This window comes from Neoarius graeffei, chromosome 17, assembly GCF_027579695.1.
Source record: "Neoarius graeffei isolate fNeoGra1 chromosome 17, fNeoGra1.pri, whole genome shotgun sequence".
NCBI classification, from domain to species: domain Eukaryota; kingdom Metazoa; phylum Chordata; class Actinopteri; order Siluriformes; family Ariidae; genus Neoarius; species Neoarius graeffei.
Genome location: NC_083585.1, coordinates 14678911 through 14703312, shown reverse-complemented (window position 1 = coordinate 14703312; position 24402 = coordinate 14678911). Strand labels below are relative to the sequence as shown.

The 24402-nt window shown below is 41.3% G+C and overlaps 1 protein-coding gene across 7 annotated transcripts in view; it reads left to right on the top strand.

The window, feature by feature from the left end:
* The window catches only part of phldb1b (pleckstrin homology-like domain, family B, member 1b), a 196098-nt gene that overhangs the window by 48303 nt on the left and 123393 nt on the right, over nucleotides 1–24402 (top strand). For all 7 annotated transcript variants that reach the window (XM_060943763.1, XM_060943759.1, XM_060943762.1 and 4 more), the window contains 2 exons: nucleotides 6461–6574; nucleotides 17961–19447. In XM_060943763.1, the coding sequence (XP_060799746.1) occupies nucleotides 6461–6574; nucleotides 17961–19447 (1601 nt within the window). The remainder of the gene's footprint in view (nucleotides 1–6460; nucleotides 6575–17960; nucleotides 19448–24402) is intronic.

Genomic DNA, 24402 nt, shown 5'->3' with positions numbered 1-24402 from the left:
GCACGGAGTGATGGTAGCATCTTCTCTTTCAGTATAGAGCAATACATCTGTGAATTCACGATGCCATCAATGAACTGCAGCTCCCCGACACCAACGGGAAATAGTCACCCCAGTTTGGCTTTCTACTTCTTTAGATAACTGCAGTGAACTTGTATGCCAATTTTCTTCAACCCTTCTCACCAGAAGACGCTCCTGTCAAGGTGTTAACTTCCGTGGACGACCTGGACGTGTCTATGAGATGGTTGCAGTTCCATCTTTCTTAAATTTTTTTGTACCACTTTTGCTATAGTATTCTGACTGATAAGTAAAGCTTTGCTGATCATCTTGTAGCCTTCACCTTTGTGGTGTAAAGAAATTATTTTCGTTGGGGAATTCTGAAGAGACAAGTTGAGCATCACTCTCCATCCAGCATCCAGTCACTAAAAGAGGTTGTTGTTGAAGAATGGAAAAAGATTGATGTTGCAAAATGTCACCAACTTGTTCATTCCATCCCTAGAAGACTTGGTACTGTCATTAAAAATCATGGAGGCCATACAAAGTATTAGATGTAGTTTTTGTTGTGTAAACTGTTTTGTTTGTTTCAGTAAAACTGAAAAAATGTGTAATCTAAGTTATATTATTAACTTTCACATTATAAGTTAAACAGATGTTATATTAAACTTTGTCTTGTCAACATTTTGGAAATTGTGTTCATTGAGATATTGTTTAAAATGTTACTTTTCAAAGGGGGTGTACTCATTTATGCTGAGCACTGTAGCATTAGTAATAGTATGAATCATTTCCTTTACGCACTCGGTCTCTCTTTTTTATACACATCTCACACACACACAACACACAGTGGTGCTTGAAAGTTTGTGAACCCTTTAGAATTTTCTATATTTCTGCATAAATATGACCAAAAACATCAGATCTTCACACAAGTCCTAAAAGTAGATAAAGAGAACCCAGTTAAACAAATGAGACAAAAATATTATACTTGGTCATTTATTTATTGAGGAAAATGATCCAATATTACATATCTGTGAGTGGCAAAAGTATGTGAACCTTTGCTTTCAGTATCTGGTGTGACCCCCTTGTGCAGCAATAACTGTAACTTTAATGTTTCCCGTAACTGTTGATCAGTCCTGCACACCGGCTTGGAGGAATTTTAGCCCATTCCACCATACAGAACAGCTTCAACTCTGGGATGTTGTTGGTGGGTTTCCTCACATGAACTGCTCGCTTCAGGTCCTTCCACAACATTTCAATTGGATTAGTCAGGATTGACTTGGCCATTCCAAAACATTAATTTTATTCTTCTTTAACCATTCTTTAACCATTCTTTGGTAAAATGAGTTGTGTGCTTAGGGTCGTTTCTTGCTGCATGACCCACCTTCTCTTGAGATTTAGTTCATGGACAGATGTCCTGACGTTTTCCTTTAGAATTCGCTGGTATAATTCAGAATTCATTGTTCCGTCAATGATGGCAAGCCGTCCTGGCCCAGATGCAGCCAAACAGGCCCAAACCATGATACTACCACCACCATGTTTCACAGATGGGATAAGGTTCTTATGCTGGAAAGCAGTGTTTTCCTTTCTCCAAACATAACTCTTCTCATTTAAACCCAAAAGTTCTATTTTGGTCTCATCTGTCCACAAAACATTTTTCCAATAGCCCTCTGGCTTGTCCATGTGATCTTTAGCAAACTGCAGACGAGCAGCAATGTTCTTTTTGGAGAGCAGTGGCTTTCTCCTTGCAACCCTGCCATGCACACCATTGTTGTTCAGTGTTCTCCTGATGGTGGACTCATGAACATTAGTCAACATGAGAGAGGCCTTCAGTTGCTTAGAAGTTACCCTGGGTTCCTTTGTGACCTTGCTGACTATTACACACCTTGCTCTTGGAGTGTTTGGAATCTTTGTTGGTTGACCACTCCTGGGAAGGGTAACAATGGTCTTGAATTTCCTCCATTTGTACACAATCTGACTGTGGATTGGTGGAGTCCAAACTCTTTAGAGATGGTTTTGTAACCTTTTCCAGCCTGACGAGTATTAACACTTTCTGGGGTCCTCAGAAATCTCCTTTGTTCGTGCCATAATACACTTCAACAAACGTGTGTTGTGAAGATCAGACTTTGATAGATCCCTGTTCTTTAAATAAAACAGGGTGCCCACTCACACCTGATTTCAATCAATGGGATGACAAACACCTGACTCTGATTTCACCTTCAAATTAACTGCTAATCCTGGAGGTTCACATGCTTTTGCCACTTACAGATATGTAATATTGGATCATTTTCCTCAATACATAAATGACCAAGTATAATAATTTTGTCTCACTTGTTTTAACTGGGTTCTCTTTATCTATTTTTAGGACTTGTGTGAAAATCTGATGATGTTTGAGGTCATATTTATGCAGAAATATAGAAAATTCTAAAGGGTTCACAAACTTTCAAGCACCACTGGGTGTGTGGGTGTGTTTATTTCAATAAACCAGACATAAATGGTGTATCTAAAATGCATGCTGTTCCCTGCCTGACTGGGATTCTGCTACTGGTCAGGGTGATTCCCCTGTGAAGTCATGCAGTAACATCGAACTGTGCTTTTGTTGAGTTTGGTTTATTTTGAAATTGCCAGTCAGACAGGGATTTACTGTTATATCCTCCTGGCTGACTACTGCAGTGCTGTGAATTCAACAGTGTTTTGTTGGCTGTGCAGTCTAAGCTGTGTGTGTGTGTGTTGGAGCTCTGTTGAATTCACTGTGGATTGCTGACTCATCCTGCTTTTAGCTGTGACACTTGAGCGAAGGAGCTGTGAGGACGCAGTTTTCTCTTCAATGTGTCTTTGTGTGAATGTGAAGGTTCCTCTATCATGTAACACTGATGTCGGGGCTATTGCTAGTAATATTCTTATGTTGACTACAGTTATGTTATGTGCAATATGCTTACTATAGCACAATGTCTTCAGCAGGTAATAATGCAGGTAGAGGAAGTATTCTTGTTAATATATCCCTCATTAAAAATTCCCTTGCAGGGATTGGCCCAAGGATGGCTCACATGACACAATAGTTTCACCATTTGATTAAGCAATGTATCTCATGAAGTAAAAAAAAAAAAATGGTGAGTCAGTTATGGTGTATATCCTGGATATAACCATGAACTGACATCACAATTTCAAGCTGTACAACTGATTCAAGTCACAGCTGTGGCTCCGTGTGTATGTGTGTGTAGATCTACGTATCATGCCTAGCGAAGCAGGCGATAGTCAAGTTTATTTGTATAGCACTTTTAACAATAAACATTGTCGCAAAGCAGCTTTACAGAATTTGAATGACTTAAAACATGAGCTGATTTTATCCCTAATCTATCCCCAATGAGCAAGCCTGTGGCGAGGAAAAACTCCCTCAGACGACATGAGGAAGAAACCTCGAGAGGAACCAGACTCAAAATGGAACCCATCCTCATTTGGGCAACAACAGACAGCATGACTGTAATATTAATAGTTTTAACATGAAGTCAGTTTCGTTGCTGTTATAATTCTTCATTGATGGAAACTTGAGTGCAAAACTGTTCATGACAACTGCAGTCCTAAAGTTAGCAAGTCAACTGTAGTCCTCAGCCATAAAAGCATTACTGTAAGAGTCCAGAGCATCCTCCAGGTGTGACTTTCAACTGTCCTCATGGGGCCGTCCTCCACAGGAGCGATGCGATGGGACTCCAACCAGACACAGGGCATCAGGATGGATCAGGCAGGTCCGAAGAGCAGAAGAGGTCAGCATCTCAATCCCGGGACCAACATGTAACCCGGAGGGACAGATTTGGGGGGGAGAGAGGGGAAAAAACACAGGTATGCCCAATTTCACCTGAATAAGATAGTATGGTACATTGCACATACGCGGGTCGAAGGTCGCGCCGACGTAAACAATAAACATGGCTGCCTCCAGTGAGTTTATGTTGAGATTCAATCTTCACACTTTTAATTTGGAATTTTTTAATGAGGGCTCTAAATCCAATATATCACGCATGAAGAGGCCCCAGGAATTATGGATTCTCTTCAGTGACTGGCATAGTACTGTTTTCAACCATAATTTCAACCAGAGCCTCTCAGTGGATGGTATATTTTTGATTTGTATTCATCATGATTGTGAAGACAGTAGATATTGATAATGCTGTATGAATTAATATTGTACAGTATTTATTAGTATTTAAAACACCTAAACAGTTTTTGGAAAGCTGAGCCCATACCCTGAGGGCATAGATTTTAAAGTTTTCCACTTGCGAAGCATGACTCCAACACTCTGTGATTCATGTTGACACGTATCCAGTTCTTTATTTGGGCGCTCACAAGTAACCTCCTCAAAGACCTGTATTAGACATGTAGAGACAGATATCCCAGGGCCATGCCTCCTGAACAGAGACACACTGAATCCCTCAAAGTAATAAACAAACCAACGTCTAAACCAACTTTTACCTATTGTATTAATAATATTGTTGATCTTGCGTGTTGTTGGTCATGCATGTTTGTGGTCTCTGAGTCACCTGTGTGTTTGTGTTCCTGTCGGATTTTGATGGAACTAAAATGTTCTTCCATCCATCTGGAACAAAAAAGGGCATCTGCTACTGTCTATTCACTGAACATCTTTTTTGTTGGAGAAACTTTCCATAAGCATTCCCCTCCTTTCTCGCTTAGAATGCTTTTGTCAATTAATTCTCCTCTCCATTGCGTGTATTAATTCAGTGCCGCATAATATTATGGACACATCGTTTGCTACTTTTGTCTCATTTAAAGCAGCTGTAAATGTACCCAGTACATATTATGCATACGAATAGAAACAGCACATGATAAAATGTGTGTCCTGTGCCCAAAAATTGTGCACACGCGATGTGCGTGAAGAAGCTGTGAGATAAGTGTTGTAGAAAACAGACTGAAACAAGGCTTGTCTTGTCTTATTTTTCTCCTCAGTCAGCAAGCCAAGGAGGCAGTTTAGGTGGCTGAGTCTGCAATGAATGATTGTACTGAATGTTCCCATCCCTCTGCCTAACCATGATCGCAAATGTTCCATGCACACAAGACTGCACCTCTCGTGCTGCAGTGCTGAAACCAACCAACTCCCACAGGACTTAGTCTTGAGTACTTGTGAGGAAAAACATTCACGTGTAAAATGCTTCCACTGTTAAAGGTGCAGTTTATAATTAGAAAAATTACATTAAAAAAAAAAAAACTTTTAATATTCATATACATTCACTGGCCACATTAATAGGAACTTGTTCTTGATTCTAAGAGTGCTATTTTTGGCTGCAGGAGTGGAACCCAATGTGATGTTCTGCTGTTGCATGCTGAGATGCTTTTCTGCTCACCAAGGTTGTAAAGAGTTGCTGCTCTCCTCATTACTATATCCTTCCAGGCAGCTCAAACCAATCTGTCCATTTTCCTCTGACCTCTCTTATCAACAAGATGTTTCCACCCACAGAACTGTCGCTCACTCAATGGTCTCTCTCTCTCTCTCTCTCTCTCTCACACACACACACACACACACACACACACACACACACACACACACACATTCTGTGTAAACTTTAGAGGTGTGAGTGGGTGAGCGAGCCAACCAACCAACTCCAGGAGATCAGCAGTTTCTGAAATACTCACACCAGTCCATATGGCTCAAACCAATACCCATGCCACAGTGTAAATCACGGCGATCACAATTTTTTTTCCTTTCTGATGTTTGAAATGAACATTACCTGAAGCTCTTGATTTGTATTTGCATTATTTGAGGGATTGGATGATTTTACATAATTGCATAAAACAGCAGGTGGATGGGTGTTCCTAATAAAGTGGGCAGTGAATGTACTTATGAAAACTGTGATTCACAGTACCACCATGCAGTGTGTTTTGGGACTTTTTTATTTCAGGTGTTTGTACACTTTTCTGGCCTGGAAAAGTTAATTTCTCTTAAAAGGCAAATCGAAATGCATGTGTAGTTTCACCAGAGGTGGCCGGCTCAGTTGGTGAAATAGAAAGGCTCATCATTATGATTGGAGTTTATTGTTCAGGCAGTAAAAGGCTCCAAAAATGACAGTCTGCTGCTTTTGTATGATAAATTTAGCACTTGTCTGATTATGGCTTGTGTAAGAACATAGTTACTGCATGAATATATAGCAGAGCACAGTATCTCTGGGTAAACTAATCCAAATGACATGCAATTATCTGAGCGGTCTTGAAGCCTAACTTATTATAATGTCCAAAAACCACACCCACTTGACTATACAGCCTACGGTTATGGCAACCTGCACCCCGCATTCCTCTTGTCCTGTTGTCCCATGTCTGTTGCATAACCATGATCTTAGGTTTACAGTGAACTGATTGGAGGAGTAGAATATCTTTCATATACAGCACAAGGAAAAAAAAAGGAAGATGTAGAGAAAATATTGTGCTGCACAACCATTTTCAAAATATGATGTTTGATTTAACTTGTGTGCAGGCTGTATGCTGTGTTTTGGTCAATCGTCCTTCTTCCGTTTCAATCACCCTGAGGAGGCATTCAGGATGAAGAGCATGAGGTCAGAAGGACAGCAAAGACCTAGCACCAGTAAAGGTAATGCATCATCAGCCCCTCATACATGTAGGGGTAGCCAAATCAGGGAAGTGAATCTTGTTCCAGTATTAATTAAAAGCATGAATGCAGACTAATGAAAATGAGGGAATATTCAAATTCCTGTGGACCAGAAGATTCTCTGTAGCCATACTCCTCATCCTCTCCTGATAAAGCCATGGACATCAGAGACAATATTTTGGCAACACACTACTGTATACATTATGTGGCCAGGTGTGTGTGGACACTTGACCATCACACCCATATGTGGTTCTTCCCCAAACTGTTGCCATAATGTTGTAAGCACACAATTATATAGTATGCCTTTGTATGCTTTAGCTGTACTTTAGTTCCAAAGGGCTGGAACACGTTCCAGCATAACATTGCCCCTGTGCACAATGAGCAGTCCATGTTTGCAAAGATTGGCGTAGAAGAACTTGAATGGTCTGTACAGGGCTCTGACCTCATCCCCACTGAGCACTTTCAGGATAAACTTGAACACTGACTGCACCCCCAGACCTCCTCATCCAACATCAGTGCCTTATGTTACCTTACTAATACTCTTGTTGCTGAATGAACACGCATCCCCACAGCCATGCTCCAAAATCTAGTGGAAAGGCTTCCCAGAAGAGTGGAGGTTATAACTGCAAATGGAAAGGGCTGTTCAACAAGCACATAGTGTCTTGCAAAAGTATTCATCCCTCTTGGTGTTTGTCCTGTTTTGTCGCATTACAAGCTGGAATTAAAATGGATTTTTGGGGGATTAGCACCATTTGATTTACACAACCTGCCTACAACTTTAAAGGTGAAAATTGTTGTTTTATTGTGACACAAATGATAAGATGAAAAAAACAGAAATCTGGAGGTATTAAATTCCCCCCCCCCCTTTGTAGAGCCATCTTTTGCTGCAATTACAGCTGAAGGTCTCTTGGAGTATGTCTCTATTAGCTTAGCACATCTAGTCACTGGGATTTTTGCCTATTCCTCAAGGCAAAACTGCTCCAACTCCTTTTCCCTTTAAACCACTCTAGTGTAACTTTAGCAGTATGTTTAGGGTCATTGTCCTGCTGGAATGTGAACCTTCGTCCCAGTCTCAAACCTCTGGCCAACTCAAACAGATTTTCCTCCAGAATTTCCCTGTATTTAGTGCCATCCAACTTTTCTTCAGTCCTGACCAGCTTTCCTATCCCTGCAGATGAAAAATATCCCCACAGCATGATGCTGCCACCACCATGCTTCGATGTAGGAATGGTGTTCTCAGGGTGTTGGGTTTGCGCCACACACGGCGTTTCCCTTGATGGCCAAAAAGATCCATTTTAGTCTCCTCTGACCAGAGAATCTTCTTCCATGTGTTTGGGGCAGTGGTGGCTGGTAGTCTTTCAAACAGGGGAGGCTGGTCGGTTATGATATTTCCAGATTTTAAAAGAAAAAAAAAACCATCAATTTTGCCCATACTCTTGCCTCTGATCTGGCTGATTGTTGGCAGGGTCACAAACTGTGAAATAACAGGTTCTTTTGGCCCATTAGCCTACTGTCCAATATACATGATGGTGGTGTTAGGGGGATATATTTTAACAATTTTATATTTTAAAATTGTGGCATGTTGTTTAAAAATTGATCATTATTGAAAGCAGCTCTTTGTCAGGAACCTCAGCAGTAACAGCAGAGTGTTCTGGAATAGGCACAAGCACTGACCTTGGGGAGCCAAACATAGAGCTGGGTGCCACACATTTCATTCAATGACACTTTCCCTATATTTTACTTATTTTGACTGAGATGTTTTATTGACAATTTTGATAACCCTTCACTTTTAATCCAGGTCTGTAGTGTGAAATGTTCTCGGCTGTGTTTTTGTTTAAAAATGTTTTCCAAATTGTAGCTGTGTTTAATTCATATCCAGAAAAATATATATTCCAATATAATATACTCAGCATAAACATTTTAAATAGATTCTATATTTTTGGTCCATCCATGACATATTACTAAAGTAGCCTATTTACTGTTGTTGATGTGGGTCACTTGCTGTTAGCCAATTCACTTTCTCGTACCAGGAGAGCTGAAAGGAACGAGTATTATTCCCTACCTTTTTCACCAAGTCAATTTGAGGCGTTGGTCTACCCTGCTCTTTAATTTTAATTTTTTCCTCGAAAGGAAGACTGGCAAATGGCTTCGGCAAAATTAAATCAGCAATGCTTGGCATCCGTGCGCAGCTTTCTTGCTAGCTGACTAGCCCCCTCAAGTTCAGTCACTCAGACGAAATTTCTGGAACTAAGATAGCAAACTTGACAACACTATATTTACAATGAAAATATATACAAACTAAAAAAGCTGGTAGAAACCGTATGTAATGAATGAAATCGAAATGTAAGCTGATCTCTTACAGTACACCACACCACTTGCGAATCCGCATGGGACTGAACTGAAATTCACCGCTGCCTGTCTATATTTGAAACGAGCTGTCAATCAAAGAAAATATCCAGCCGCTTTCACCAATCGCCAGTCTCCTCGCGGAAAGCTTTGCCATGTCCCTCCCACTGTGAGGCTGGGAGTCCGTGGGCGGGCATTTTTGCAGTATTTGTCCAATAATCATCTTGCATTTTGATATTGAAAAGTGCATAGCTCCCAAATGCCATTGAAGTCCACTGAGGCTGGACTGCATCGCGCTGTCACGAGGGGGAAAAACTCACGCGCACATTAGGCGAACTGGGGAAAGTTATAACGGAATGATTTCGCACTGTAGTTGGGTTGAGCACATATATTTCTATGATTCTGGATCTGAAATAGCAATGTTATAAGGTCGGCTATAACATAAGCCTAGTGCAATTCATCCTACACGATGTTCGTCATTTTTAGAGGAGGCTGAGCCTCCCTCGTTGTCTTAGAGCAATTGCCCGTAGTTTGGGGAGTCTGCCACATGCTGTTGGACAAATTCCAAATGTGTTTTCTTAAGCAATGGCTTTTTTCTGGCTACTCTTCCATAAAGCCCCACTCTGTGGAGTGTACAGCTTAAAGTTAGCCTGGCTAACGCAACTTCAAAGCTCTCTGAGCTATTGGTCTGGCCAAGCTATTAAGCCAAACCGTTTCCCAGAGCCCGTGGTTGACCCGCCTCCCTGAAATGCCTCAGTTTGCTACTGGTTGAAGCCAGAAAAGGCTGTGACGAAGCTTAAACCAATCACATCACTCTTTCCTCTGATGTATGCGACGCGACGGGGCTAACTGGTAGATTAAACTCTTACCGAAGCCGGTCGGGAGCAAGGCGAAAACGTCCTTCCTTTCAATAAATACCTCCAGGGCTGCTCTTTGCTCCGTTTTCAATGAGAACTTCCCGTTGAATGCTTTCAATACAGCATCTACCGCTGTGTTAAAGGCTTGCCGCTGCTCCATGTTCGTGATGTGAATGAAGCGCTTCCGGCATAGATTCTGTAAACAATCTATGGCTTCCGGTCACAGTTCTACTACGTCACTGCCTTGAACACGCCTCTACCCAGGGCCATTGGAGATGCTCAAAGTTGATTGGTTCCCGATTTTTCAGGAGCTTGGAAATGCTGTAGATAGCCTGCCTGGCCAGACTAAGCTCGGAACAGGCCCTCGTGTTGCGTCACGCTTAGGATGGGCGGGCCCAGGCAAGCTTAAAGTGGTCCTATGGACAGATACTCCCATCTCCACTGTGGATCTTTGCAGCTCCTTCAGTGTTATCTTTGTTGCATCTCTGATTAATGCTCTCCTTGCCTGGTCTATTAGTTTTGGTGGGTGGCCTTCTCTTGTCAGGTTTGTAGTGGTGCCATATTCTTTCCATTTTGCGATAATGGATTTAATGGTGTATTAAAAGTTTAGGATTATTTTTATAATGGTATATTCAAAGTTTGGGATTATTTTTATAACCCAACCCTGATCTATACTTCTCCACAACTTTGTCTCTGACCTGTTTGGAGTGTTCCTTGGCTCTCATCTTGCTTACTTAGTAGTGTAGCAGAGTCTGGGTCCTTCCAGAACAGGTTGATTTATACAGACATCATGTGACAGATCTTGTGACAATTTGATTGCACACAGGTGGATCTTAATCAACTCATTATGTGACTTATGAAGTTAATTGTTTGGACCAGCTCTTATTTAGGGGTTTCATACGAAAGGGGGTGAATACCTATGTACACGCCAGATTTCTGTTTTTTTTTCCATCTTAATTATTGTTTGTGTCACAATAAAACAATTTTCACCTTTAAAGTTGTAGGCATGTTGTGTAAATCAAATGGTGCCAACCCCCAAAAAATCCATTTAAATTCCACCTTGTAATTGACAAAATGGGACAAACACCAAGGGGGATGAATACTTGTTGCAAGACACTGTATAAAACCACCTGTATACATAAAGATAATACACTATATGGTTCAGTTTCTGGATACCTGAACATAACACTCAGTTATGGTCAGGTGTCCACAAACATTTGGCCATATACTATATTATCTTTTTATGTATACAGGTGGTCTCTTTGACATTAAGATCTCCTTTTCAAGACAGACCCCTTACTATAAAATACAGGGTGTATGTGACACCTTGGCTGTTGTGAGGAGAATGAGGAATCCGGAGCCAGGTGTTTAGTGTGAGTTTGTTTCTTTTTCCTCATTTCCAAGTCTAAGGCAAAGGTTCATTCCTGTAAAAGAGAGATATTCTTTTTAGGCGACAGGAGAGACATAGCCCCAAGTGGAGAACTTTAAGTTCTGACAGTTGTTGTAATGTTCTCTGCTGATGAAGCAGGATCTCCATTGGTGGACGAAGCTTTCTGTCTAGCGGTCTGTCTGTCTCTGTATCTATGGTCACAAATTATGGGTAGTGATCAAAAGAGTTAAAGTGCCATTCCACCATTGGATGTATTCTTTGGCATAAAATACAATATATTTTATGACAACATGACTAGACAGAGAAATCTTTTAGCTTCAGAATGATATATCAAACATAATTTTTTGACAACGACAAGTATATTAATTTTGCGACCAAAGTCACCTACCCTTTTAATTTCCGCATGGTAGTGAAACGTGATGTCATCGGCAGGTTCCCCTTCTTGTGTACCACGTGTCGGTCTATTTTTAGACCAGGAAACCCCCAAAGTGAGAGTCATTTCTCCTCGTATATGGGGGCCCAAAAAATTGCGAAAATTTTTTTGAGTTAATCTTTCAGTTAGCTAGATTTATTGGTATTAGCTAGATTTATTGGTATTATTTTTATCGCGTTCTATCCGCCATTGCTGATATGTGCCACGTCACACGTCACGTGGTACACAAGAAGGGGAACCTGCTGATGACATCACGCACGGAAATTAAAAGGGTAGGTGACTTTGGTCGCAAAATTAATATACTTGTCGCCAAAAAATTGTTTGGTATATCATTTTGAAGCTAAAAGATTTCTCTATCTAGTGATACCATTTATATATGTTGTCAAAATATATTGTATTTTATGCCAAAGAATACATCCAATGGTGGAATGGCACTTTAAGTTGTGAGTATGGCCAGTGGAACTGAGCTTCCTCAACTGGGATGCTGGATTTATTCTCCATAGTAGGATGAGAAGCTCTACAAACTGGGCAAACCTTTAGCAGAGCCACTGTTCCTCTGAATCAAGTGGAGAGAGTTGAGGTGGTTTTGTTAATTTACAAGAATGCCCTCTAGTCTGCTTCTGCTAAAGATGTATCAGGCCTGTATCAGCCACTTGACAAAGACCCGGGGCAGACCCAGGACCTGCTGATAAGATTAGATCTTCCAGTTGGCTTGGGAACTTTTGGGGATTCCGCAGGAGGAGTTGGAATCTCTGAATGGGGATGGACGTATTTGGGCTGACCTTTTCATCCTGCCGTCACTGCGACCTCACCTGGAAAAGTAGAAGGAAAGCAAATGAATCAATGAAAAAAAAAGAACTGCCCTCAGGATACCATCAATATAATGAACCCATCAAACGCACACCTCCAGGTGCAAACCAATTAAATGAGCATTAGTGGTGGGATTAAAGGTCCAGGTGATCAGTGGTCCCTTTTATCTGGTTTTGTCTTTTTATTTTTTTTTAAATCATGTTAGTAATACATAGAAACAGGAAGTAAAATGAGCGTACAAGTAGGCAAACAACAAAATTGATTATTCATACCTGTCTCAGGCAATATATGCCTAAGACAACACCTGAGTCCTAACGGTATCGTATTAGGTCAGTTAAGACTCCTCCTGATTATTACACTGGTTGCTGAGGCAGAACTTTTAATATGAAGTCATTCTTCCTCTTAATATAAGGCATAGGTAGGTGGAGCTCCTTTGCGAGCAGGGAGGAATCATATGGATTGTTACAAGTGCAATTTTCCACTTCCAGACACACACACACTGTCAAATGCTGCCTCAAGTCAGTGTGCAATTTTTATAATGCCCTTATTCTAGGCATTTAGCCTCTCCCTGTCCCAGAGGCACAGAGGCTCCTGTGTAGCAGGAAAGTGTCTCAAAAAGATCTCCAATCTGCCTGCAATTTGCCTCTTAGGTCCTGCCTTTTCCTGCTGGGCCACATAGCATGTAAACACACTCTGTCCGTTGCATTTCCTAGGCTGATAATAAACTCTTGTTCTGAATAAAGTATGCAGAATTCAACTAAGATTATGGAACTGACATGGAGCTTTTTCATTATAGAATACTTGTAGCACGCTTTTTGACCATGGCACTTCATGATGTGGTGATTTCAGACCAATCCACAATATCAGTACTGAACAAACCCTATATAACCCCATTACTTGAGACACAAATTCTGATTCATATATACTAGTTGGCTATAATGTTTTTTTCTCATATTACAGTGTAGGGAATGTTGGAACATCTCATTTCCAGTCCAGACAGCTTTGTTGGCCATGCATGGCTTATTTAAGGAATAGAGCTGTCTTTTTTCCTGTCTGTTTTTATCTTAACACTGCACCATGTTTTACTTTTCTGCCCCCTCTTCCTTCCATCCTCCATATCTCTCCATGTCACTATCCCACTCAACCAAGACAGTTTGATGTGTAGGGCTGGGTAATATGGCATAAATAAATATACAGTACTGTGCAAAAGTCTTAGGCACCCTATTTTCCCCCCCCCCATAAACTGTTATACATTTCTATTTTATGACTTCTACATTATCAAGTCAGTACAAAAACATTTTAGAGTTCCAAGCGTTTGTTTTCCAGCACAAAATTAAATGTTACAAGTAAAAAAAAAAAAGTTTCTATCTGAGCAGCATATTACATAAGAGAGCACTATTCAGATTAAAAAAGAAAACTTAATGAAGGCTACTGGGTTTTGGTGCAAAATTAAGAAGCAAGTGTGACAAAGTGTCCAGAAGAACTGTGGCTGGTTCTGTAAGATGCTACAGCTCTCTTCCATAGTGGGTTTTATATATATATATATATATAAATAAAATGTGTGTGTATATATATATATATATATATATATATATATATATATATATATATAAAATTTTTTTTTTTTTAAAGCTATTTTTGGTCTTTTCATGTGCCTAAGACTTTTGCACAGTATTATTTATCAATCAAAAACTGTATTTCATTCGTTCTGAAGGAAATAATTGAGTGGGCTTTTTACAGCCCTGTGAATCCCATGGGGAAGTCATGGCCTAATGCTTAGAGAAGCAGCTTTGGGACCAAAAGGTCTCTGGTTCGATTCCCTGGACCAGCAGGATTGGCTGAAGTGCCCTTGAGCAAGGCATGTAACCCCCAACTGAAAAAAGAAAAAAAAAACCTGTGATGTGATCATCAGTTCAGTTGGTGCCTGACCAAAAACTAAACTGCCAAAGTCTGAGCATCTGATTTTCATTTCTGTTAGGATGCAAAGGCAATGTAACAAAAAAAAAGGGGAAAAAAAGCTTCTAAAAATTACCTACCCAAGCTTTAAGACTACAAAACACACTTTATTGCACTGTAGGATTGACACTCTAGTATTAATCTGAGCATCAGTATAAACAAAGTGGGGGAAAATTACTTGTGCGTGTGAGTTAGTTATACAGTTAGGTCCATTAAATATTTGGACAGAGGCAACATTTTTCTAATTCTGGTTCTGTACATTACCACAATGAATTGTGAACAAAACAACTCGGATGCAGTTGAAGTCCAGACTTTCAGCTTTAATTCAGTGAGTTGAACAAAATGATTGCATAAAAATGTGAGGAACTAAAGCATTTTTTTAAAACACAATCCATTTATTTCAGGGGCTCAAAAGTAATTGGACAAATTAAATAATTGTAAATAAAATGTTCATTTCTAATACTTGGTTGAAAACCCTTTGTTGGCAATGACTGCCTGAAGTCTTGAACTCATGGACATCACCAGATGCCGTGTTTCCTCCTTTTTAATGCTCTGCCAGACCTTTACTGCAGCGGTTTTAAGTTGCTGTTTGTTTGTGGGCCTTTCTGTCTGAAGTTTAGTCTTTAACAAGTGAAATGCATGCTCAATTGGGTTGAGATCAGGTGACTGACTTGGCCATTCAAGAATATTCCACTTCTTTGCTTTAATAAACTCCTGGGTTGCTTTGGCTTTATGTTTGGGGTCATTGTCCATCTGTATTATGAAACGCCGACCAATCAGTTTGGCTGCATTTGCCTGGATTTGAGCACACAGTATGTCTCTGAATACCTCAGAATTCATCCGGCTGCTTCTGTCCTGTGTCACATCATCAGTAAACACTAGTGACCCAGTGCCACTGGCAGCCATGCATGCCCAAGCCATCACACTGCCTCCGCCGTGTTTTACAGATGTGGTATGCTTTGGATCATGAGCTGTACCACGCCTTCGCCATACTTTTTTCTTTCCATCATTCTGGTAGAGGTTGATCTTGGTTTCATCTGTCCAAAGAATGTTCTTCCAGAACTGTGCTGGCTTTTTTAGATGTTTTTTAGCAAAGTCCAATCTAGCCTTTTTATTCTTGAGGCTTATGAGTGGCTTGCACCTTGCAGTGAACCCTCTGTATTTACTTTCATGCAGTCTTCTCTTTATGGTAGATTTTGGATATTGATACGCCTACCTCCTGGAGAGTTGGTTGGCTGTTGTGAAGGGGTTTCTCTTCACCATGGAAATTATTCTGCAATCATCCACTACTGTTGTCTTCTGTGAGCGTCCAGGTCTTTTTGCATTGATGAGTTCACCAGTGCTTTCTTTCTTTCTTTCTCAGGATGTACCAAACTGTAGATTTTGCCACTCCTAATATTGTAGCAATTTCTTGGATGGGTTTTTTCTGTTTTCGCAGCTTAAGGATGGCTTGTTTCACCTGCATGGAGAACTCCTTTGACTGCATGTTTTCGTCACAGCAAAATCTTCCAAATGCAAGCACCACACCTCAAATCAACTCCAGGCCTTTTATCTGCTTAATTGAGAATGACATAACGAAGGAATTGTCCACACCTGCCCATGAAATAGCCTTTGAGTCAATTGTCCAATTACTTTTGGTCCCTTTAAAAACAGGGTGGCACATGTTAAGGAGCTGAAACATCCAATTTTAATGTGGATACCCTCAAATGAAAGCTGAAAGTCTGGACTTTTGTCCATTTATATAACTATAACTTGAATATGTTTCAGTAAACAGGTAAAAAAAGCGCAAAATTTGTGTCAGTGTCCAAATATATATGGACCTAACTGTAGATATTGTGTATCTTGTAAAATGACCGAGTGCAGTGGGTAGAGAAGAGAAGGGAGTGTAGCAGGGTGACAGATGATGAAATTAAAAGGAGTGTAGCGCTTTAAGAGACAGAAACCGGATGTTTTCTCCGCCCCGCGCGCAGCAGCAGGTTGTCCCATCCAATCACAGCACATCGCTATCCCCCCCCCCCCCCTTATTCCGGCAAGTCCCGCCCTCCTGCATTGGGATTGTCCAATCTGCAGACAGCTCGTGAGTATCCAAAGCGACCGCTGGATGGAGTAGCCTATTGGCCAATGTTAGCTCAGGATTCGCGGTACTACCGACCAATCAGAGTGTACGGGAGCGAGAATGGCCGGAATACAGGTGTAGAGAGGAAAAATAACGCCGCACATCAGCACCGTGGACAGGGCAGGGCAGCCGGCTTTAATCAGCGCCGGGCTTCGCCTTGATTTTATAAACAACACAGCGGTTCGGCAGCAAACTGGTCCTTCTGTAAGTACTGATTGTTTCCCTGTGACTTTCATTTCTAGTTTGAACTGAGATCGACAGATGCGCCAAAAGACCACTGTAAAACAACCTGTCAATCCGTGAAGCGTGTTTATTATTGTCATTTTATGTCATTACTACCAACCATGTGCATGCTCTGAATCTCCTTTTAAAACCAAACTGTGCATCCTTTTGTTTCCTTTATTTATTTAAATGTATGTATCGAGATGTGATTTGATGAACATTGGACATAAACCAGTAGTGTACAGTTTGCATATATGATTCATGATTTCATGTCTTTTGATTTGAGAGAGATGTTACTTCCTACCAAAGCTCCATGCATGTCTTATTCCTGGGTGTGTATTTAATCAGATTCATTAGTGTGATGAACAATGATGTTGGTTCGGGGATCAGCAGCACTGTATAAAATTGGTTTGAGTAAAGCAGGCTTGCGAGTGTACTGTCAACCATTTCATTTCTGTGCTTCTGAAGATATGTCACGATCATATTGGTGATTTATAGAGTTGATGTAGAGATTAAAGATGTGGCAAAAAAAAAATCATGATGCTTGATATTTTCAGGCAGTCATTGACTGACTGACTACCAAGGATGTGCATCCAAGCATGAACTATTATTATTATTATTAATATTATTATTATTATTATTATTATTATTGTAATTCTTAGTTTGTCCAATGTTCCAATTGTCCAGTTACTTTTGTGGCTCTGAAAATGGAATTGCGATATTTACAAAAAACAAAACAAAAAGCTGCAATTCCTAAACAGTTAATTCTTAGTTTGTCCAATTAGTTTTGAGGCTCTGAAGATTGAGTTGCAATGTAAAAAATGTCAAAGACTGGAGCAGGATGTCACTGGCAAGTTGTAGCAGGATGGCATACAACAGGAAACAGTGGAGAGCTATGACTAAATCCATGATCTCTGACCCTCCTTCATGAGGGAGGAAGGAAACTGGTGAGATGAATGTAAAAAAAAAAAATCGCATAAACTGGTCAAATTACAGCCTTTTTTTTTGTTAAACTCTTCAAATTAAGGCTGAGCATCTACACTTGAAACATATCTTGATTACTTCATATCAAACTAATTGACATTGTTTCACTGTCCAAATACTTATGGACCTGATCATAATATGTGCTTGTTAAATTAGCATGTAGTATGGAAAATGAAACCTTTTTATTACAGAGTTACGTAAAATCAGGTGTTTTTCCTGTTTTGTTATTCTCACGGTAGCTTTGTTTCTGACAGACTCTGAGAGCCTGGTCAATGGGAACCATCAGTCAGGAGGATCCGAGTTTCACCTATCCCAACACAAGAGAGTGCACCCTGAGCACAGTGCTATTGTTAGTTCTATTGAAAAGGACCTTCAGGACATTATGGACTCCTTAGTCATGGATGATCCCTTGCCCTCTTCCTCGTCCTGTGAGCCCAACAAGCCATCCGGTCCCTCTGCTGCTCAATCCCCGCTGTCCCCCATGTTAAATGGAGGTGGCCAATATCTTCTTTCACCCCCCACAAGCCCTGGTGCTATGTCAGTGGGCTCCAGTTATGAAAATACCTCTCCACCTTTCTCCCCTCTATCCTCACCTTCAGCTGCAAGTAGTGGGAGCTTCAACAGCCCTTCACCAAGTGGTTGCCAGGACCAGGTTCCTTCTCTTCCTCCAGTACCAGTCAGGTCCTCCAGTTACAATTACACGAGTCAGCCACCCATACCTCATCCTCGGACTATGCTGCCTAATCCGAAGGTGCCTGAGAGCCCTCGGCTCCAGAGAAAGGCTCTACTGGAAGCTCCGCCAAGCCCTAAAGCAGCCCGCAGAGGGCGGAGTCAGGATGGTTCAGTGGGGAAATCTTCAGATAGCTCCCGACTGCCCCCTACGTTGCCTTCAGTTTCAGTATCTTCAGTATCCAGTGATGTGCCATCTATCAGGCTAGCAGTACCAGCCAGCCCCAAACTGACTCCCAAATTCACCACCACATCTTCGTCTGCTCCTTGTAGTCCCAGGGTGAAAATGACCAGTGGTCTACAGGATGATCCATCCAGTCTATTTCATGATCAGTCACAGCCAGATCGCTCACTCACTTCAAGCCCCTCCCAGCTTCTCTCTCCTCCTCCTCGGGCATTCCAGCCCCCATTGGACCCAGTCATTCACATAATCCAGGGTGGACAACAACAGCCCCACTCCCTGCAACCTCCGGAGAGTCCTCGGCTGGCCCGCAGGAACCTGGAGGCTGGGTGTGGCAGCAACATGAGGGACTTGCCCCCTCTCAGCCCTTCCCTGTCACGTAGAGGAGTACCAGTCCTGCCAGGGGCACTTCCAGGAATCCTCCCATCCTGGTCCTCGGAGAGCCCAACTGCCAAGGTAGTTCCAGAGAGTCCCAGACACAGACACAAGGCTTCCTCCCCCTCTCAGGAACTATACAGTCCCCGACTGGTGCGTGCCCGCAGCCCCTCACCCACATCCGGGCTGACAGATGGTGGTGGACGCAAAGGGAGCTTTGGGAACACTCTATCTCCTGCCTTCAGCCTGGGCTCCCTGCCTGGGTCCTCACCCTTAGCTAGTCCCAGGACCCACAGGAAGATGTCCTCAGGGCACAGGGACTTGCGGATCGGTCATCCAGGCATGAGAGAGCGCAAGAACAGCATTACCGAGATCAGTGACAATGAAGACGAGTTATTGGAATACCACCGGCGTCAGCGTGAGGAGCGCCTCAGGGAGCAGGAGATGGAAAGACTGGTAAGTGACATAATGGAACATTGTGATAGGGAAAATCATTTAGCCACATGACATGCCACTGTACAAAAAAAGCGTTTGTCTGGCCTCACTGTGACTATTTTGGCAGGTTCATTAATATAAATAAATAAACCATATTACCAGCTGGGAGGTCCGTATCGTAAAATACTGTGATTGAGGTCTTGAAAATACTGTGACCGAGGCCTCTGGGCCGAGGTCAGTATTTTCAAGGCCAAGGTCACGGTATTTCACGATACGGACCGACCTTAAGCTGGTAGATAATATATTTAATTTTTTTCTTTACCAAATTCTAACAGCAAATGAGAGTGCCCGAAAGGGGAAAACAAAGCCAAGGCGAGCTGGCATTTTGAATCCTCGTTCACGGCTGTCATGCAAATGGCTTCCTCCTCGGTATACAAGTGCACTTCCATGGCAAGAAAAAAAACTACGTTTTGCCGCCTATGTAGTCCTATTTATACAAAATTGAATCATTCAGGATTCAGCCATGTTTTTGCTCTGCGTTAGCAACAGTTACACGTTTTCAGGTTTCTCCTGAAATGTTTTCTTTTATTTCGTCTTCATCAGGGCAGTAAAACTCGCTTTCGCTGAGAACACTGTCGTTATTGCTATCCATGCTGTAAAATTAATGCTAGTATATGGAGAAATGTGAAAATAAACGTTGACAAATTGCTACTATGTTTGTTGTGAACAAGCGAGTTGCCAAAGGTCTGTAACCGGGGTCCGTATTGTAGGATTCCCGACCGCTCGCAAGCCAATCAGAGCGCATGATTTGATGGAAACTGGACTGCGAAAAAAAAGTATTTATTTATTTTTGTACTGCTGCTGTATTTCGTGAATATTTAATATCGCCCTTTTGGTATTACTGAAGAAGTGCAGTTGCTGAATGTATTTTGATGATGGATGAGAAAATACTAGAATTTGTAGCTGTGAGGATCTTTGTCAGTCTGAAACCTTGAGTAATGCCATAGTTACTCAAGATAACAACCATTCCCAACTGACAGACTAAGTGATTGGGGCTGCCATCTCGCTGTGGCAGAGGGCTCAAATTTCACCATGGCAACATTATTTGTTGTCTGTCTTACTGCAGCGTGTGTGGGAGAGACAGACAGACATCTTGGTCTGGTTGTTTTGTCTGGAATGAAGCTGCCTTACAAGCAAATGTATAAAACATCTAGAGGTTTTTTTTTTTTAAATAAATCTATGATGCAAAGGCCCTCAAGGCAAAATCAATGAAGTATTATTTAAGAATAAAATAAGCCTAGCTGAGGCTATAAAAGGAGACGCTTTGATTTCAACTTTGCTTTGACATTGAGCAAGCTGAGCATATTTATTTAAGCTCAAGTGTAAATATCAAAGACCGTTTCATTAGCTTTGCTCAAGAGATGAGAGACTAGGAAATGAATTTGGAAAGATCATTTGATTATATATTTGTATCATAGCATTTTTATATTGACTAAATGGTACTTGGCATTCTATGGAATCATATTTGGACATTTTGGATTTTTTTTCCTTTTTTTTTGCTGTGGAAATGTAAATAGAGTTAATAATTGGAGTGTTTTGAAAAGGCCTGGTTGTGTTCTGTGGCACATGATTAAAAATAGCTTTAACACACACCTGTGGCATTTCAGCCAGTTTTCTTACCAACCTAAACATACATTAGCACTGTGTGCAGCTGATGTGAGCCAGAAGCTGGGCCTAAACACGCAACACGTCCAAGCCAGCTGAGGACGGCGCGAAGCAGCAGTGAGGCTTCTGTGCCCTTCCAGCATAACTGACACCACAGTGTGGGGGGTGGTGCAGTGCGAGTTATATTTACCCCATAAATCCCCCCCAAGGTGCTTCTCAGTAAATGGATTCAGTACACATTTCAATCAGGCATATAATATAGTTCAAAAATCCTTCCAAGTTACAAAATGATTTAAATCACAGCTTTTACAGCATCTGTCCAGATCAGTCCAAAACCCCGTCTCTTATTGGAGCATCATTGTGACAAAGCGATTGAATGTGGCACTGACATCACACGTGCGATCTGAATATTTTAAGTCCAGCTGAGATAAGAATTGAAAGATTTGCATGATGCAGCTTGATTTTTCTTTTTCCTTCCTTCAGCGTTAACTTGCAGAGGCTCCAGAGGCACACTTGGTTACTGGAGAGACAGCCTTGGCACACACAGACACTTGGCATATGTTGTCAGTCAGTTAGGGCTGTAAAGATGCCAAAGATGACCTCATAGAATTTTAAAGCAAAAGCTCCTGTGATGACATGTTGCCATTATACCTCAGGATGGAGTTTATTACATCTTAATGATAGTGATTTTACTGAAAAATGTGGATTGCATCTCACTAGCTTGCATGGATTACTGCATCATATATGTATGTGTTTTGATGGTGTGTGTGCGAGAGAGAGTCAAAAACTCTCAGAAATAAAGATGCCGTTTGTTTTAAATGAATGTTCACCAAGTTCTGCCATCTTATAACCAGTGGTTTAGAGGATATGTTGCTGTTTAATGCTGTGATCAGACTATACAATGTCTGTCTTTCACTGTGGTCGCCATGTCAGATTAGGCAATCATAGTGCCATAAACTCTTGCCATGTCTTGGTCAGGAGACTGGCAACACAAGTTTGACCCTGATATAATCATTGTTAATGTCCTTGCGTGTTGTCAGGGAGGAGGGTCATGAAATTGTCAATCATGGCTATCATGGACCATGGTGTAGTTGTCAAACTAGGTGAGACAATACAAAGATTCTGACGTGCTAGACTTTTCTGTCATGGTGTTTGTCAGGCATTCCAGATGCTAGATCGCTGTTCTTCAATTATGTCACACTATGTCACCCAGTCATCATTCAGAACATTTGTATTCTGGAAGTTTTTCGGCCACAACAAAATTGTCAAATCAGGCTGAATTTGCGTAGCCTGATCCTGGCATTGGTTATTGAATTTATAGAAAAAGAGAATAATCAGAATTGCATGCAACCTCGGTCTCTTCTAATAGAGTCAGTGATCACTTTCTCAGATCGTGTAATCAAGCCAGTGAAGCTCAGTGACTGTCGTATTTGCTTAGATGTTCTAAAAGTTGGCACATTTGCCAGTAATAAAGCTGATTTTGTCTATACAATGCTGTCTGGTGGATCGATGCACCTAAGCGTTCTGTTCCTGGTTGTAATCAGATAGAATAAATTATCTTGGGTCTGTTTCTATTCGTAGCTAGGCCATTTATATATTCATTCACTAAGGCTGCTGGGCCATAGAAGGTTCACGCTGCACGCTGCATGCTGCACGCTACACGTTCACGTGAAGAACCGGACCCTGGGCCATTAAACTTCATGCTTGGATGTTCACGTGTTGCGTCTGTTCTACTTTGACCGAGTAACCAACAATACGGACTCTTCGGATGACGACGATTGCCTCATTCTGCTTTTACTGAGACAGAGGAAGAGAAAAAGGAACAGAATTTGGAGCCGAGAACACTTCCTTCTGAGAGAAACCCGTGGTGAATTTCACCGAACATTCTATAATCTGCTTGACAATCCCGATGAAGAACTATTTTTCAATTATACCATTCAATTATATTTTTTCTGAAGTTTTCCCCTGAAAGCATAGAGTTATCTCCCTAGACCCGTTCTGATTGGCTGGCGCGGCGGTGACCGCATGCATTGACTGGAATTTCCATCTTCACGCCTAGAAAAAAGTGTGCATGTTCATTTCACGCTTCACGCGTGAAGTGTGCAGCGTGCAACGTGAACGCCGTTCTATGGCCCAGAGCAAGTCATGCTACGTTTGTCCACTTTTCTTTACACGCGTGTAGTGTGCAGCGTGCAGCGTGAACCTTCTATGGCCCAGCAGCCTAAGAAAAATAAAGATTAATGAGAAGTGACTAAGAATAGCAGAATTTTTCACTCACCTGTTGTTTTCTACAGCAGCGGCATTAATGTCTGGTGGAATGACACAGGCGCCGATCTCTATAGGAAGAGGCGTGTTCTGTACGGTCTGGTAGTCAGTAAATGCCAAAACTATATACAGTTCTTTTCACATTTTTATAGTCACTTGATGCTTGATATGAGAGAGTCTTTAAAACAAGAACAGCAGAAACTATTAAAAAGATTGAACAAATGCTCATTTCATTTGAAATTTTTATAATTCATGACCACAAACGGCAGAATAATAAACTTTTAAACACCTTTACACTTCATGCTGCATCATTCCACCGGACTTGATGGTCAGAATGTCTGTATACATTGACCATCAAGGCAAAAGGTTTGTCTTTTGGATGGTTAACTTGCATATGATGGAAGTACTGTAGTAGTTGCAATATAAATTAGAAATCAGTTTTATAAACTCTCCTTCACTGGTGAGTGCAGATGCAGTCAAACAGTTTGAGCAGCAGCAGATCACCAGAGGTCTTTTTCAGCTTTGGTTTTCGTCTTTGCGAGACCTGGATTTTGGTTTCAGCCAGGAATTTTAATTTTTCTGCATCACTACTTTTTAGTGTATCAAAGCTGTATCCTGGCTGCATAGGAGAGGAAAAGTCCGCTATAGAGAAGAAATTATTATTTTTGGTCTGAAAGGGCGCATCTTGTTTTAGTAATGCTGTGGGAATTCATGACTCTTTTGAGGGCCAAAAGGCAAATTAAATCAAAGTAACTGGGTTTGTCCTGTAATACTGAAGACACTTCACATTGATCCAAGAAAGATTCATGGGCTCTACTGATTTGGTGGGAAGTCCCTTGGGATGTTATTCTCTGTGTCCTTCACACCTATGACTTTATAAAACTCATTAAGGTAATTGAAATCTGGAGGCATGGACTGTCCAGTCACTAGACATTTTGGAATGACCTGAATGACAAAAAAAAAAAAAAAATTATGGATGATTCTGCAAGACCTTGCTATAGCTGTTTTTCATTTCTTTATGCCTTATTTGGCTCCTTATAACTGTC